The sequence below is a fragment of the Eptesicus fuscus genome, chromosome 3, assembly GCF_027574615.1.
Source record: "Eptesicus fuscus isolate TK198812 chromosome 3, DD_ASM_mEF_20220401, whole genome shotgun sequence".
Taxonomy (NCBI): Eukaryota; Metazoa; Chordata; class Mammalia; order Chiroptera; family Vespertilionidae; genus Eptesicus; species Eptesicus fuscus.
This window is the reverse complement of record NC_072475.1, coordinates 42,241,127-42,259,158: the sequence shown is the minus strand read 5'-3', so window position 1 is coordinate 42,259,158 and position 18,032 is coordinate 42,241,127. Positions and strand designations below refer to the sequence as shown.

General features: G+C 46.1%; 1 protein-coding gene across 2 annotated transcripts in view; it reads left to right on the top strand.

The window, feature by feature from the left end:
• Positions 1-18,032, top strand: part of LOC129148560 (ATP-binding cassette sub-family C member 5-like) — a 157,716-nt gene that overhangs the window by 104,347 nt on the left and 35,337 nt on the right. Inside the window, exons 9-16 of one of the 2 annotated variants that reach the window (XM_054713784.1) lie at positions 1,684-1,832; positions 2,702-2,809; positions 6,737-7,093; positions 10,677-10,748; positions 11,740-11,864; positions 11,984-12,056; positions 13,677-13,880; positions 14,736-14,876. In XM_054713784.1, coding sequence (XP_054569759.1) covers positions 1,684-1,832; positions 2,702-2,809; positions 6,737-7,093; positions 10,677-10,748; positions 11,740-11,864; positions 11,984-12,056; positions 13,677-13,880; positions 14,736-14,876 — 1,229 coding nt within the window. Of the gene's footprint in view, positions 1-1,683; positions 1,833-2,701; positions 2,810-6,736; positions 7,094-10,676; positions 10,749-11,739; positions 11,865-11,983; positions 12,057-13,676; positions 13,881-14,735; positions 14,877-18,032 lie in introns of those variants that run through there. The other variant, XM_054713787.1, reaches the window with a different exon arrangement.

Here is an 18,032-nt window from a genome sequence, read left to right as displayed (position 1 = left end):
GTGTTATCTGTTAAGCCACAAAGCTTGGAGGAATAATTAGCATAGACTGGGCATTCAAAGAGATCTCAACAAAAGTTGAATGGTGGGCCTTTAAGAAAGGTGAAATTTAAGAGGGATATATTTAAAGACACTTTAGAGTTTAAAAAAAAAAAAGATATAGTTACACATAAACTTTATCTTAGTATAAAAGCTCTGTTAATTGACCATAACCTCAGAGTGAGCTAACCTGAATACAGCTAAAAAGTTAAATGCAATTTTAGGTTGAATAGAAGTACAGTGTTCAGATCAAGGAAGCTGTTTCATTTTCACTGCTTGGTTTGTTGATTAAACCTTCAGGAACCTGCCCTGACCGGTTTGGCTCAGTGGATAGAGCGTCGACCTGCGGACTCAAGGGTCCCGGGTTCGATTCCAGTCAAGGGCATGTAACTTGGTTGCGGGCACATCCGCAGTAGGGGGTGTGCAGGAGGCAGCTGATTGATGTTTCTCTCTCATCGATGTTTCTAACTCTCTATCCCTCTCCCTTCCTCTCTGTAAAAAATCAATAAAATATATTTTAAAAAAAACCTTATGTCCAGTTCCTAAGCTTTTTATGTGAAAAGCCATCCAGAGCAGGATCACTCGGAAGTGTGCAGCATTGGATTAAGCTGCTTCATTAAGTAGTGAGTTTGTTGCCCTTAAAATGGAACAGATGGATGCTAAGTGGACATCTGCCAAGCATGCTGTTAGCAGGGTGACCGCTGATGGGCCCTCTGACTCTCAGGTCTATCGTTTTGTAATCTTTCTGATATTCCACTCACCCTTCAGCCCCTGACTTTGGTATCTTCATCTGTGTGTGTTGGCTTGAAAAGAGCATTCTTGCTCAGGATAGATTTGGACAAGGTGTATGATAAATGTTAAAGCAATGAGTTGGATATCTTTTTTAATATGACTAATTTGCTAGCTGAAGGTAGTTCTCAATATGACTAATTTGCTAGCTGAAGGTACTTAGTTTCCAATGTCTTGAGCAGTGGTCATACCTTTCAGGTCAGTGCATAGCATCTCAAAACAAATTTCTTTAAGTTTAAAAATACCTCACCACTTTATTATCATACTTCCTATGTCACGGTCTCAGTACTCTGGGGTTGCTCTGTGAATAAGGGTGTCAGTTTTGCAAATATTTAAGAAAACCATTCTGCCTACGAAAGTTGTATTTCACTCATCCTTCTGCTTTTTGTGTGGAAGTCTCTATCTCGGTGTCAGCTTATAGTAGGCACTCTAGCAGATCGTAGTTCCTTTTCATTCTCCATTACTGTGGTACTGTCTTTTCTGTAAGTACCTAGACAAGAAATAAACAACAGCCAGATCAGCAAGCAAACCTGCCAATTGCAGATATAATTCATGTGTTTATAACAGAAGAAATTTGCAAGGAGAATCAGACTTAGGCAGAAGATGATCCTTGTGATGATATCTAGTACTGTTTGTTGTCAGATTCATTCCTGTGATTTGATCCATTTCAAACCTCAGGCCTGTGTGCCAGCATTAATGATAGGAATTGATAGTCCTAGTGACCTAGTCTTTGTTTTAAATCTTGTGTGTGGCTAAAGACCTCCCATGTCTTTTTTGGTGACAGAGGAGCAATATTGCAGGGTGGTTTTCTGTTTTTTTAGCTTGCTTTTTAGAGATTGGCTTCCTTTTTGTTCTTAGAAATCCGAGCGGAGGAGCGGCGGATATTGGAAAAAGCCGGGTACTTTCAGAGCATCACTGTTGGTGTGGCTCCCATCGTGATAGTGATTGCCAGCGTGGTAACATTCTCTGTTCACCTGTCTCTTGGCTTCGATCTCACAGCATCACAGGTCAGTGAGCCCTCGGGGCTTGGGAAAATCAGATGCTCTGATCCTCTTGTTTTTGGATTTGGAAGTTCCCCCAATAATCAGAAGGCATTTTTAAAAAATATTTTTTATTGATTTTTTTACAGAGAGGAAGGGAGAGGGATAGAGTTAGAAACATCGATGAGAGAGAAACATCGATCAGCTGCCTCCTGCACACCTCCTACCAGGGATGTGCCCGCAACCAAGGTACATGCCCTTGACTGGAATCGAACCTGGGACCTTTCAGCCCGCAGGCTGACACTCTATCCACTGAGCCAAACTAGTTAGGGCAGAAGGCATTTTTTTTCATTTGTGTGATTAAACCGAGAAGTGGAAGAGTGAAGATTCAGCCATAATGCACAAAGAATGGATGGGCTGTGTTTCGACAATTCAACTTTGGGTTTAATTCTGAAAATACAGATCACTCTGCGGTTCAGATTTACTGAGAATTTTAATTGAAGATCTCATAAAAACTACCTTTAGCCCTAACCGGTTTGGCTCAGTGGATAGAGCATTGGCCTTCGGACTCAAGGGTCCCAGGTTCGATTCCGGTCAAGGGCATGTACCTTGGTTGCGGGCACATCCCCAGTAGGGGGTCTGCAGGAGGCAGCTGATTGATGTTTCTCTCTCATCAATGTTTCTAACTCTCTCTCCCTTCCTCTTTGTAAAAAATCAATAAAATATATATGTATTTAAAAAAAAAAAAAAACTACTTTTAAAAAAGGTGTCTGTCTCATACCAGCATTTGACAGTGAAGCTGCAGCCTTGCTGAACTTGAAGGGAAATGGATGGTGTCTGGGATTTTGGTTGTATGGCCTCGTAAGGCTCAGTTTCTGCTCTCTTCCTCCTCTCAGGCTTTCACAGTGGTGACTGTCTTCAGTTCCATGACTTTTGCTTTGAAAGTAACTCCGTTCTCAGTAAAATCCCTCTCAGAAGGATCGGTTGCTGCCGAGAGGTTTAAGGTAGGTGGCTCCCTCTCCTCCTCCGCGTCAAGACCCGTCCCTGACAAAACTACCTACCTTTATTCCAGTGGGTCACACAGGCTCACTGCACTTGGCTTTTGTTTACCTTCAGCCTTTTGGCAAGTTGGTAAGAAAGGGGCCATGCCTGGGGGCGGGGGGGGGGAGGGGAGGGGGGGGAGAGCGGGGGGGCGGGGGGAGGGGAGCGAGAGGGGGGAAAAGGAAGGAGCCAGTGGAGAAGACTGACTTACTGGGCGGAGCTAGTTACCTTTTCAGATAAATGAGTTTGTACCTTTTGTGGATGGCCCACCTAGGTTTGGGTTCCCAGGATTTCAGTGTTTCTCTTCAGAGTTAGTCCCTTCTGCCTGGACCTGACATGGATATATGTCATAACTTACTGGGCCTTTTCAGTGATTCAAACCTAGAGGATCAGAGCTTTCAGGAGACTGTCAGCTTTTTCTTACCTTGACCTACCATTTACCTCTACCAAAGTGCTTCATTTTGATGGGTCAATATGCTAAGCCCTTTTTTAAATATATATATTATTGATTTCAGAGAGGAAGGGATGGGGGAGAGAGAGAGAGAGAGAGAGAGAGAGAGAGAAGAAACATCAGTGATGAGAGAGAATCATTGATCAGCTGCCTCGTGCACACCCCCTACTGGGGATCGAGCCAGCAACCCAGGCATGTGCCCTTGACCAGAATTGAACCCGGGACCCTTCGGTCTGCAGGCCGATGCTCTATTCACTGAACTAAACCAGCTAGGGCATGCTCAGCCCTTTTTGATACTTCCCTGTTCATGGCCTGTGGTTGCCACTCATGATGCAGGAACTCCAGTGACATGATAGTCATAAAACTAGATCATGTTGAGAAATGCAGAAGTATCAGGGTTTTTCTGGTAGGGTTTGTGGATCATGCCTTGACCTGCCTTTCTGCCTCCAGAATAATGCAAGAGGGAAGTATATTTGGGAGGGTGGGGTGAGGTGGATGTTTGAAAGTGGGTAATACTTTCAAAAAAGGAAAAGGAACAGCACCTGTGTGGGCGGGGATTCTTGGACAGAGCCACTGCAGAAAGCAGCTCTTGCATTTCTGCATCAAAACAAGCAGTGCTTGTGGCTAGAAGGCGTGAGGCTCAGGCGTTTGAGGGGTTAATACCATCACCTTAAACGTTCAGGAGAAAACAAATTGGGTTTACCTTTTAAGAAGAATGAAGAACTTGCCAAATGATATTCTACTCATTTATGGTTAACTAGGTGAGTTTTGTTTAAGAATGCACCCCAGCCCCTGCCCTCCCTCACCCCAGCCTGGCTGCTAGCAGGCTAAGAGCCAGAGCCATATACGTAAAGAGAAATGGTTTCATGGTACCTAGAGCTTTATTTTGCTGAACCCACAATATTCAGTCATGGAAGAAAGCAAATGATTCACCTATAAATGTGCCCCACCTTCTTGTTAGTGAATGGGTTTGGTGGCATTTTAGATGAAGAAGTAGGAGTTTGTGGTATAGATTTATTCTCTCCTTGTTTCTCGAGAGCTCTCTTCACTTATTAGAGAGAACTTGTATTAGCAGGTGGCTTTTCTCATAGCTCTTTCCTCTATCCAGGAAGCTTCAGAGTTAATAAAGGAAGCACAATCAGCCACAGCTCTATTATATTCCCCATGAGACTTCAATCCCCTTCTATCATATTTCTCTTGCAGTTTCCTCCTTTTCAACCTCCTTCTCTCTCTTCCCTCCTCCACTATCCCCTCTCCATCCCCCTTCTCCTCCTTCTAGGATAATAACCTGTAGAAAGGTAGCGAGAAGCCACCTTGTGACTTTCCTGATAAGATTGTCACCAGTATAGTGTTGCCAGCTTTAGCAAATAAAAACTTGGGACATCCATTTAATAATTGCACGGGACACACTGAAAAAATTATTCATTGTTTATCTGGAATCAGAATTTAACTAGGCATCCTGTATGTTACCTGGCAACCCTACGAGTAGTCCCTTCTTCTGCTTAGCAGATACATTCTGAGTTGATTCTTCTGGTCAATAAGAGTAGTATTTTGATGGTCGGTGTCCTGTGGTAAAGTTAAGGCTCATGGTTTCTGTACCTCGAAGATTCTGTTGTTCTGGCAAGTGCAAATCCAAGTAGATATAAATTCAAGTGTTCTGACTCAGCACCTCATGGCGGAGTGGCCCGAAGCTGAAATCCTGGGAGGAGTGCGGGGCTGCAGGGAGCCTGTGGGAAGGAACCGTGGGGCAGGAGCAGTGCAAACTAGCTGCATGAGCATGTTTCTACAGAATCCACTGGGGTGTAAGAGGTCCTTTAGTAACTCTCCAGGGGAGAGATGATGGGAACACTTGGTTTACTGTGTGAAGGTGGTGACAATATTGGACAAGTTATTCTTAGCTCAGTCTTTTAGGAAGGCTGTGACCAAATGAAACCAACAGCTGTTTTCAGAGACGAAACCTGGGGTTGACTAAGTGTGAGGATTATCTAGGCAATTTAATTTTGTTTTCTTTTAATCTAGGAGGCTTAGAACCATGCCACTTCTAGGAAGATTAGGGGATAGGAATAAGGAGACTTGGCAATTTAAGGGAGGAAAAGAGCAGGCTCAGAAGTTTCGGATCCAACAGAAAGAGCTTGGGAAGGGGATTGTATGGTGCATTTAATGGCACCTGCACACTTAACATAGTCGGGGGTTCTCAGTAACTGAGTGGAGAGTTCTGGCCCTAAAAAGTCATCTTTTCTCTAAAAAAAATAAATAAATAAAATAAATACATACATAACATAAAGACTTTCTAATGTTATTTTTACATTTTTTTGTTTGAAAAAGATTTTTAAAAAAATCATATTGGGACTCCAACTGGGATACCATTCTGTAGAAAAGACCACTGGTTTAAGAGTGTTGTCAGAAGGGGGTTCAAAGTCATGGGCACATCGAAGTCCTGGGCTGAGATTTATTTCGATCAGTGTTTCAGATCTGATTTCAGAAGTGTTCCCGCTTTCTTCCCCCAACAGAACTCAGTGGGACTCAGGGGATAAGCGGGGAAAGTCGTGTTCTCTTCCCAAGGATGTTTCTGAGGGAAATAACCTTCACTTCCACGCAAGTCCCTTTCTTTGGTGGTTTGAGTTTCCACAAGTTCCAAGGCAGGATTCTGAAGACGTGAGACTTACTGGCAAGAAGGAGTACTCTACCGTCAGTTATACTTTAGGCCCTTTTCTGACCTCAGCGAGCTAGGCCTAGGCACCGTCTCAGCTCAGCCTCTCCCCAGACATGTGCCATGTTGTGGGTGAGGGAAGCACACAGTCTTTGAGGTTCTACAAGGGCGGTCTGGAAGGGAAGCAGTGATGAGGGTCTGTGTAGGGGAGCAGGGGTGGTCTGGAAGGGAAGCAGTGATGAGGGTCTGTGTAGGGGAGCAGGGGTGGTCTGGAAGGGAAGCAGTGATGAGGGTCTGTGTAGGGGAGCAGGGGCGGTCTGGAAGGGAAGCAGTGATGAGGGTCTGTGTAGGGGAGCAGGGGTGGTCTGGAAGGGAAGCAGTGATGAGGGTCTGTGTAGGGGAGCAGCACGCCCTGTGGTTTTTCTGCTTGCATTTTCCCACTGCTACTCAGCAACTCATGGGTGAGAACAAGGGCCGGCATATGGGCTAGTTAAATGCCCTTTGGTCACATAGACTGGTAGAAAATGAAGAACTAGTGTGGCATGTAATTGGTAGTGTAGAGTGTTGGGCCATTGAGAAGGTCCTGTTCCTCCTTGAGGGTGTCCCCACAACCCCCGTGACCTCTCGCTGGGCCTGAGGCTGGGCTACACTAATGAGCTACCTTTTGCCCTCAGCTTTCTTCCACTGTATAGCCTGATGTGTTTTGCTACATGAGTGTACGCCCTAGGCTTGTCTCCCTGGTCTTGATCCAGTGTCTCATCTTTGCACCTCTCTCACAACTCCTATCAGAGTTTGTTTCTGATGGAAGAGGTTCACATGATAAAGAAAAACCCAGCCAGTCCTCACATCAAGATAGAGATGAAAAATGCCACCTTGGCATGGGACTCCTCCCACTCCAGTATCCAGAACTCACCCAAGCTGACCCCCAAAACAAAAAAAGACAAGAGGGCTGCCAGGGCCAAGAAAGAGAAGGTGAGGCAGCTGGAGCGCACGGAGCATCAGGCGGTGCTGGCAGAGCAGAAGGGCCACCTCCTCCTGAACAGCAACGAGCGGCCCAGTCCCGACGAGGAAGAGGGCAAGCCTGTCCCCCTGGGGAGCCTCCGCCTGCAGAGGACACTGTACAGCATCGACCTGGAAATCGAAGAGGTAACCGCTGGGCCTCCCCACACCCTGGCTGTCTCCCAGGTGTCTGTTGTGGCACGAGCTGGCAGCTGCCATTCCTTTTAGCAAAGTTCTATTTTATGGCTAGGAGTGGTTTTGAATCAATGAGCAATTCTAGCCAGCTCCACCTCTAAGAGGAATGTTTAACAGTAGAAATGAATAACAACTAGTCTCATGAGATACTCATTTTATAAGCAAGGAAATGAAACATTCAAGTGGGTTTTCCACGATTGTGCCCTGAATAGATTTCTACTGATTGTAGTTGTATGTGAGCTGTAACAGTTAGTTCTGGTTATTATAGCTCTGTGTAAGCTTCTCATTACCCCCAGGCTAGTCACAACACAGAACCTGGAACATAATAGGAATTCTCAGTGTTGTTATTATTATTGACAATTCGGTTATAATTGTTTATTTTTAACGCAAGTAAAGGATCATTGTGGTGTGTGATATCACAGCCCAGGCACACAGGACTGGAGTCTCTCAGCAGCCCTCCTTTAGGGAGTGGCTGGAACAGACAGTCCTGGTTCAAGGCTTTTAAAGTACAGAATATGACTGGGAGTCAGAACCATGTTGAGGGCTACTTCATACACAGGGTCCCAGATGTAGTTATACATTCACTCATTTAACAGCCATTTTTTCATGACCAACTCTGCTGGCACTGTTGTAGGGCTAGGGTCTAGCAGGGAAAATGCAAACAGTCAAACCTCCACCCTCTTGGAGCTTACATTCTAGTGGCAAAGACAGTAAACAAGTGGAGAATATGTTCCAAGAACCTGTAAATCCCTGAACCCACCTATAGTGCTGAATCCTGGTAATTTTTTCCTATGCATTCATACCTATGATAACGTTTAGTTTATAAATTAGGCACAGTAAGAGACTAACAATAATAACTAACTACAGCAGTTTGCACTATACTCTAATAAAAGGTAAGTGAATTAGGTGGGTCTCTCTCCAGTAATTTTTCTATTTTTCACCCCAGACCTATTCTGGAATCTGTGTAACCATCCCTTACTTGCAGGAAATGGCTTGTGTCCCTTGTTTCAGGGATCCCTTGCCGAAGGCTTCATGTAGCTCAGTGCTTTTTGGCGCAACACTTTGTTGTCATTCAGAATATGTTTTCTGTTCATGTCTTCCATCCACAACTTTAATGCCTCTTCCATCTTAACTAAGCCCTTATCGTGCACTTGTGGCCACAACTTTTACAGTTTAAGGTGGGACAGCAAAACTAGCATGAATTTCTTTGTCCTTATTCACAGTTTCAAGGATGGAAGATTTGCTCTTACTATAGATTTTAGTAACCTCTGCATATAATTTTTCCTTACTGAGAATTTTTGCCTTTTCACTTACAAGAAGCACTTACTTTACAGCTGCTTTTTAACATATCTAAGTTGCCAGTACCACTACGCTTGCACTTTTTAAGTAAAATAAGAGAACACAAGCATTTTGATATGAAAAGAGATGTGGAAAGAGTCGAAGTGACTAATGAACAGGGAGTGTATACAGAGTAGATCTCTGCAAAGGGATGACTCGTGTCCAGGGCAAGACCGAGCAGGACTGCATGAGATTTCATTGCACTAGTCAGAGCGCCACACTGTTTAAAACTTATGGATTGTTTATTTCTGGAATTTTCCATTTCATGTTTTTGGACCACAGTTAACTGCAAGGAACTAAAACCACAGAAAGGGAAACCATGGATAGGGGAGAATACTGTATATTGTATGTCAGAGGGTGGTAAGGGCTGTGAAGAAGAGGTGGTAGAAAGTGCTGGGGCAGGGAGCAGGTGGTTGCAATGTAAATAGGTTGCCTGAGGGAAAGGATTCCTTTAAAAAGTAATATTTGAGGAAAGACCTGCGGGGGTAAGGGAATGAGTCATGTGAATATCTGGGGGAGAAGAGCATTCCAGGCAGGACAAAACTGCAGAGACCCTGAGGCCTATTACTGGGGCAGAGTGAGCAAAGGAGAGAGTAGTAGATGCCAGGGGCAGACAGGGAGCTAGGTGCAGAGCCTCCTGTAATGACTTCGGTTTTACTCTGAGTGGAAAGAGAAGCCATTGAGGGTTTGGAGCAGAAGAATGATGTCACCTGACTTATATATATATATATATACTAGTGGCCTGGTGCACCAAATTTGTGCACGGGGGCGGGGGGTTGCTGTTCCTCAGCCTAGCCTGCACCCTCTCCAATCAGGGACCCCGTGAAGAATGTCCTACTGCTGGTTTACAGGGATCAGGCCTAAACCGGCAGTCGGACATCCCTCTCACTATCCAGGACTGCTGGCTCCAGCCACTCGCCTGCCTGATTGCCCCTAACCACTCTACCTGCCGGCCTGCTCACCCCCACCTTCCCCCCGCTGCCAGCCTGCTCGCTCCCAAATGCCCTCCCCCGCCAGCCTGATCACCCCCAACTGCCCCTCCTGCTGGCCTGCTCGCCCCCAACTGTCGCCCTGCTGGCCTGCTCACTCCAAACTAACCCCCACTGATGGCCTACTCACCCCCAACTGGCCCCCCTTGCTGGTCTGCTTATCCCCAACGGCCCCTGCCGTCCCATCCTGGCCTGATCACCCCCCCGACAACCCAATGTCCCAGCCCCTCCTTTTTTTCTTTTTCTTTTTTTTTTTTCAGCGCCTCCTTGAGCGGAGGCCAGGGCCAGCTGGAAGCAAGTATCTAGGATTTATTTATCTTCTATAATTGAAACTTTGTAGCCTTGAGCGGAGGCCCGGGCCAGCTGGAAGCAAGTATCTAGGATTTATTTATCTTCTATAATTGAAACTTTGTAGCCTTGAGCGGAGGCCCGGGCCGGCCAGGGCAGGCGGGAAGCTTGGCTTCCTCCATTGCCGGGGCAACCCAAGCCTCCTGCTTGCTCCAGCTCCATGGCTGGCCGCCATCTTGGTTGGGTTAATTTGCATACTCACTCCTGATTGGTTGGTGGGCATGGCTTGGCGTAGCAGAGTGATGGTTAATTTGCATGTTTCTCTTTTATTAGTGTAGATGAGAGAAACATTCTAGCTTCTGTATTCAGAAGAGTATGTAGGGAAACACGAAGGAGGCAAGGAGAACAGTTAACCCAGGAGAACATTAGAGTGCCTTGGACCGAGGGCAGTGGTAAAGAAATGTTTACCTACATCACTGGAAGTAGGGAGTGCTGGGTACTAATGTGTTTATCAAGTTAGCAACTAACTAGAAGCACGTCACACAGACCCAGAGCTAGACTGCAGGGAGAATGAAAAGCTCCCAGCTCTTGAAAGCCACGACCAAGACGGGGAGATGGTCCTAGGTGAGACCACTGGAAATAACTAGTGGTTGTTTGGAGGGCATTCAAGTCACTTTAAAATATATATGTGTGTGTGTGTGTGTGTGTGTGTGTGAGAGAGAGAGAGAGAGAGAGAGAGAGAGAGAGAGAGAGAGAGAGAGAGAGAAGAGTTAAGTGACTTGCTTGGTGATCAGGGAGGCAGTTTCCATATTAATGGACTGTAGTTAATGTGTTTTTCCTCAAAGAAATAGGAAGTCCCTGGAGGTGAGTGGTCAGTAGTCCTTGAATGACCTTCCCTCTCACTCTGTGTTTTCTTCCAGGGTAAACTGGTTGGAATCTGTGGCAGTGTGGGAAGTGGAAAAACCTCTCTTATCTCAGCCATTTTAGGCCAGGTAAGATTTTGTTATTGTCCTTGGCATTTTTTTGCTTTTTTTCTCTGGACTTTGCTTAGCAAAGGCCTCAGAAAAACTGAATTTATTTCCTATGTAGGATCAGGAAAAGTAGAAACAAAATGAACCCTTCATCCGCATCTCCCTCCCCACCCCCCCACCCCCCATTCCCCACTACATTCCCACCCCTTCACAGCATTGTGTCTGAAGGGAGCTTAGTGATCACCTGTATGTGGACACTGTATATTACAGTGTTTGAGAGGACAAGCTTCATGTGCAAGGACTACACAGACTGGTCAATGAAACTTTGTTCCAAGTTATAGCATCCCTCACCCAAGACAAATTGTCAATGATCAGTCCCAAAAGGAGCCCTGAAAGACGGTAAAATGGATAAATCAATTCATATCAATTACCATGACTGAAAACAATTCCAAGTGAACAGGTCATCATGCAGTTTCTTCATGTTGGAGGGGAGGGTTCACCATCGTTGTATGGATACTCGGTAATACTAGTTGATGTCGAACTGGATTTTTTCCCCCCTTTGATCCTCATTTTACAGAAGCAGCTGATCTAGCTAATAGCCTGGAATAATTCTGTAGATGAGTTGGCCTGCCCTAAAATTGAGGCTGTAAATCCTTACAGCATCCTCCCCAGGGGATTCTGAAAGGGCCTTCCACTTGTGCCTCCCTTAATTAAAACCGTTTGCATTTAGAAGGAAAGGTTGTAAAGTAGCCCATAGGTTGCTGAATGAAGTGTTGGTTCGTTCAAGTCATGGGTCGGCTGGGCTCCCATCGCTCATAAGCAGGGAGACCTTTGATTTTTCTTTGCTGTTGAAGCTCTCTGTGGAACAAAGGTGGGGTCTAGTTTTGGGTCCAAAAAGCAACCAAGGAAACTGCCAAAACTTTCAACTTCATTGTGGAATGTGGGGAGTTCTGCTGGCTTTAGGGGGATGGTTTTGCATTGTGATGCCATTGGATTGTGTCTGTCTCCCTAGATGACACTTGTAGAGGGCAGCATTGCAGTTGGTGGAACCTTGGCTTATGTGGCCCAGCAGGCCTGGATCCTCAATGCCACGCTGAGAGACAACATCCTTTTTGGGAAGGAATTTGATGAAGAAAGGCAAGAAATGCTTGGTTTCTGTCATGCTTTCTGTCTAGGCTGTGTGAGACACAAGGCACCCAAGCCACAGGCTCAACTCCAACCGTGTCCCTGATGCTGGGTCTCTTTCTGTTCTTCAGATACAACTCTGTGCTGAACAGCTGCTGCCTGCAGCCTGACCTGGCCATTCTCCCCAACAGTGATCTGACTGAGGTACAAGCCTTCTGCTCCCGATGGGGGCGTGTATGTAGCAGAGAGGATCCTGGGAGATGAGTGGCAGGGCTCTGCTGGAGTCACCTCCTAGGAGTGCATCTTAAATGCGTGGGAGAAAAACCTACACAGTGAGATTCACTTTCACTGGTACTTCATGTTAGGAAAGCATTTATGCCTTGTGGCTGGCATATCAACACTACCTGTTTTAAGCATATAAATATGTCATATGTCAGGTGGATTTTAAACAAAATCCCATTTTTGGTTCAGAGTTCGTGTTTTCTGCACTACTCATTTTTAAAACCACGAGTCAAGCATGTGCACATTGAGCTTCTTTCTTGAACCTCATTCTAACAACCTCCTTGTTCAGATGTAGTCTGCAGATAGCCCTCTCCTGTTAGAAAGGAAGAGGCCGCAGCACAAATCCCTTTCTTTGGTTCTCTGCCCTGGAGTAGTTTCCAGAGCTGTGTCTTTGAAACTGGCTTTTTGAGTCCTGAGACATCGCCCATGAGCTGCCCTGGAGGTCTTTGGGGCTGGCACTTAGGTTTCAGCTGACTTCAGGTAAATCCCTCAAACCAGGTTTGGTGAATGGTTTAATTAGTTCACCGGCTCTCAAATCAAGGTGCCCAGATCAGCAGCATTCGGTGACACTGGGAACTTGTTAGAAATGCAAATTATTAGGCCCCACTCCAGACCTCCTGAATCAGAAACTCTAGGGGTGGGGCCCAAACACCTGTTTTTACAAGTCCTCAGGTAATTCTGATACCTGCTCAAGTTTGAAAACCTTTGCATTTAGGGAATGTTTTTTTAAGGACAAGGTTTTTTAAAATTACAGGGCCCGTTACCATTTTACAATGGATGTATTCACTTGTCCTTTTAGTAATGTTTATCAGGTGCTTGTGTGCCAGCTGCATGTGCAGACACTTCTGGGTGTTGGGAACGTAAAGGAATAAGACAATAACTTGCACCCTCAGAAAGCTTAAGTGGAGAGGATGGGACACCCACACATGAGGCTCAAAACAAGCCGATGAAAAAGAATCCCTTTCTTTTGAGTGTTAGTAAGGAAGAGATGGGGGGGTGAGGTGGGGGGCGGGGATTTGCAGAGGAGAGGATGCCAGAACTGAGCAGGAATAGTACAGGAGAAGGTGTGACATTAGTCATGAGTGTTCATAATATATCCACAATTTAAGGGCTTCTATCCCAGGGTGTGCTGGGGGATTGGCAATGGATGCTGACAGATGCTGGGAACCTACTTTGTATGCCAAGTTTGGTGGTTTAAATTCTATCCTTCAGGGGTTTTGAAGAGTTTAAGGAAGGTTGTTCATGGTTAGCTTAATGTTTTGGAAAGCTCATTCTGCCCATAGAGAATGGACTGGTAGGGTGTCCAGGGGGTGGTGAGGCCAGATGAGGATTGATTAGTAACCAGATGATTGTGGGAGTGAAGGAGGTATCTAGGCCAACTCCCCACTGTGGGCCCTGGAGGATCATAGTGGCCTCTCATCCAGGCTGGGAATTCAGTAGAAGATGCCGCTTTGGGTGGAGGAGAATGGTGACTGGGGTAGTCACTAAACCCAGTTCTGGACTTGAGTTGGCGGCTCCACTATGCTTTCTGGGCTCCTATAGATTGGCGAGCGAGGAGCCAACCTGAGTGGTGGGCAGCGCCAAAGGATCAGCCTTGCCCGAGCCTTATATAGTGACCGGGACATCTACATCCTGGATGACCCCCTCAGTGCCTTAGATGCCCATGTGGCCAACCACATCTTCAACAGTGCTATCCAGAAGCACCTCAAGCCCAAGACGGTTCTGTTTGTTACCCACCAGCTACAGGTATGGTGCTTTCTTCCTTCCCCAGGCCACCCACTGTGTCTTGAGAAATCAGACAGGAAGGGGGGGCTTGGTCCTTCTAGGTACCTTTGTGGTCTAGAAGTTTCTGGAACCATCAGTGTTCATTTCCTCAGCAAATAGCCGCCTGGCCCACTATAGCAATAAAGCTTTTTGTATCACTGTACCAGATTGGCTATCTGCATCAGAGATGCTTGGAGCATTTAGCTTCTGCATATAAATCAGTAAGTGATGGAAGGGGTAGGTAGAAAATAGAGTCTGAGTATGAGATGGTGTGGAAAGCCTTATTTTAATTTAAGCAGGAACTGTTCAGGGAAAACAAGGTCTTCTCCTTCTGTCACTCCATGACAAGTTGCCACTTTGGAGAGCAGCTGAAGAATATTGCCATCTGTTTTGCATACGTTGTCAGGTTTGGGGATTAACTCCCATCCTGCCACAGAAAGTCAGTAATTGTGTGTATTTCTCAGTGTAGTAACAGGGTGAAGCTTAATGCAAGGCTCTTGTGGCTCCACCAGATTTACGTCAAAAACTGGAGGAACTGTACTTGGTACTACATCTCGATAAAGTAGAGCAGAGGTTCTCAGTCTTGGCACTACTGACATATTGGGCCACATAGCTCTTTGATGTGGGGGCTGTCCTAGGCCTCCCTGGCCTCTGTCCACTAGATGGCCAGTAATACCCCTCTCTCCAATTTAAACAACCAACAGTGTCTCCAGATATTGCCAGATGTCCCCTGGGGGGCTCAATCGCTCCCAGGTGGGAAGTGCTAGACTAAGGTATGAGGGATTGGAATATTTGCACAAATATCAGTAACCGTGTCATCCCTGCCTTTGTCTCTAGTACCTGGCTGATTGTGACCAAGTGATCTTCATGAAAGAAGGCTGTATTACAGAACGGGGCACCCATGAGGAACTGATGAATCTAAAGGGTGATTATGCTACCATTTTTAATAACTTGCTGGGAGAGACGCCCCCAGTTGAGGTAAGAGTTATATGACATTTATGCATCTCTCCTTTCTAGCAAGGGAGGCATGACCTTCCTGAAGGCTAACCGGTCTCAGCTGAGTTCGGTGCCTGTGTTTTATTGGCAGAGCCCTATTTTCTGATGACCAGACTGCTGTGCTTTGGTTCACATACGAATTCTATTCTAGGAGAGCAGGATTGTGGGGCTGGTGAGCCAAGGACTTCTGTCAATGAGAACTTATTAATGAGGCCATGACAGGGAGAACAATATGGGCTCTGAGTGTTGTCAAAGTAAAATACGTCCAAAACTGTAGAGAATTTATATGAATTTATTTGAGCCAAACTGATGACATTGCTGGGAAGCAAGATCTTAAATGCTCTGGAGAATGTCAGTTTGCAGATTCTTTTATATACATTTGGAATTAAGGAGGGAACATAAGGAAGATTACATGGAGGTGGGAAAAAGCAGGGCAGAGATTAGATTACATGATAGTTAACAAGAGAATGTGCTCTCTTAAGGGTGGTTAAGCTTAAGGGGTCTGGGAAAAGGGATTACTCTGGCATTTCAAAGGTTTATTAACCTAGATGCACAAGAATAAGGCTTGCTTAAGGCAAAGATAAACCTTCCACTAAAGAAGTTATAGGCCTGGGGATCACTACCCACCGTGACCTGTCCAGTTAGAAATTAATGTTTAGATCACCCTGTGAGGTTGCTTTCTTAGGAAGCTCCTTTTTCAATAAACAAGTGAATAAAGAACCAGGAAAGAGAAATTAATCCTTGTATACATTTGAAAATGATCCGTGGTATCCTGGCTGCTGATTTTTCACTCATTAACTAACAACTATTATGTCCCAACTAGAGGCCCGGTGCACAAAATTCGTGCATGGAGGGTGTGTGTCCCTCAGCCCAGCTGGCACCCTCTCCAATCTGGGACCCCTCGAGGGATGTCCGACTGCCCTCTCACAATCCAGGACTGCTGGCTCCCAACTGCTCACCTGCCTACCTGCCTACTACCCTCCCCTGCTGGCCTGGTCACCTCCAACTGCCCTCCCTACAGGCCTGGTTCCCCCCCAACTGCCCTTCCCTGCAGGCCTGGTTCCTTCCCCCCCCCCCAACTGCCCTCCTCTGCCAGCCCGGTCCCTGTAACTGTCCTCCCTGCAGGCCTAGTCACCCCTAACTTCCCTCCCCTGCAGGCCTGTCCCCACCCCCCCCACCAACTGCCCTCCTCTGCTAGCCCGGTCCCTGTAACTGTCCTCCCTGCAGGCCTGGTCACCCCACTGCCCTCCCCTGCAGGCCTGGTCCCTCCCAACTGCCCTCCCTTGCTGGCCTGATCACCCAAAGCTGCCCTCCCCTGCCGGCCATCTTGTGGCGGCCATCTTGTGTCCACATGGGGGCAGCCATCTTGTGTGTTGGAGTGATGGTCACTTTGCATATTACCTCTTTATTAGATAGGATTACTAGATTAGGCACTTCATAGATGTCATCCTATTTTAGTCATTTAAACAGAGTTCTGTAGCAAAATATGATTAATCCCTTACTTTTACAGCTGAGGAAATGGAAGCTCAGAAAAGTTAAGCAGCTTACTAATGTTAAACAACAAAATTCAACTGTGTAAATTTGAAGATCTAATTGGCTTTATCAAGTGATTTGTGAATCTGACAGCATCCTTTCTAGCAACTAGAAGGGCAGAAAGAGGGTGGGAAGAAGAGATTTAAAAAGTGGATTATTTCAGTTGAAGTCATCTTTTCTTAGGGGAAGACAGGGGGCCTCAAGAGGCAGGTTACTTCCCTAGTGTTGATCAGGAAATTCCACACTGAGGGATTTAACATTGCACTCCTGGAAGAGGCTGAAACTGCAGTTAGGTTAGGTACTGAGTCTCGGTGTGGCTTAGCAAAAGTGACTCCATTTGGGGCCTTTTAAAAAATATATAAACAAGGGCACTTTGACTCTGAAGTGCTCTTTCTGGCATGCTGCCTGCCCCCTGTGGCAACAGAGAGATGGCAGCTTTCCATGGCTTTACTCTCGGCTCCGAGTTAGGCAAATCCAAGGGAGTACTTACTTAGAGCTCGCCAAATCGCGTGTTCTTCCTTCTTGCCAACCTGCTCTCATGCAAAGTCCTTATTCTGTAGGCACCTTGGGTCCTAGGAGTGTACTCAGGCTGGGCTATAGGCTACTTCTTAGCTACCAGGTCATTTCGGCCTTTTGGAATAACTCAAGCATTATTCCAAGTGTCATCAGTAACTTCCATCGAGACACCCTAATGCAGATTTGGATTTATGATCTCTCCCTGCGACTCTCAGAGTACTTATTCTTCAGATCATTTCCTCCTCACTGTAGACTCAGAGGAAAATGAGAAGAAGAGAATCTAAAGTACGAAATGTCCAAGGAACAATGAACTTGGACAGCTCGTGAGTTGTAGTGGAGGAGCACACTTTCAGTTTGTCACTTAACTCTCCTGAGTTTCACTTTCTTCATCTTACAAATGGGGATGGCATCTGCCTCTTAGAATTGTTGCATCAGTTAAATGAAATAATATGTAATGTTCTTACGCTAGTAAGAGGTCAGCAAATGGACGTATTCTCTCTAGACCAGCGGTCACCAACCGGTGGTCCGTGAAGTCCGAAAGGTTGGCGACCTCTGGTTTAAGGAAAGCTTTGGAGCAGCGGTCGCCATCCGGTGGTCCGCAGACCACTGGTGGTACGTGAGGTCCAGAAGGTTGGCGACCACTGCTTTAGACAGTGCATTTACTCATGTACTGCAGTAAATAAAGAATTTAGGGTCCTATGAAGAGATAAGAAGAACTTGGAAAGGAGAGCATTAGAGGGTTTCTAATCTCCTGGGTTCAATTTGATGCACGTTTACCAAGCTCCTTTGTGCCCCGTTATGGGAAGTTCTGGGTGTTAGGCCCTGTGGGGTTCTAACCACGAGTGAGATGTCATCTCTCTCCTGAGGGACTTGGGGTCTCAGGGAAGACCAGTGCACCATGCTCTTCACCAGGTTCCATTTAAAGCAACTGTGCTGTCATGGAGTGCTACTAACAAAGTGCCTGGGGGGCAGGGCTGAACTCGATTCTAGACAAATCTGAGTTACCTCAGGGAGGGTGTAAGATTTGAAATCTGTTTGAATGAAGACAACTGTGACTGTGTTGGGACAAGGGGAGGGCATTCCAAGTGA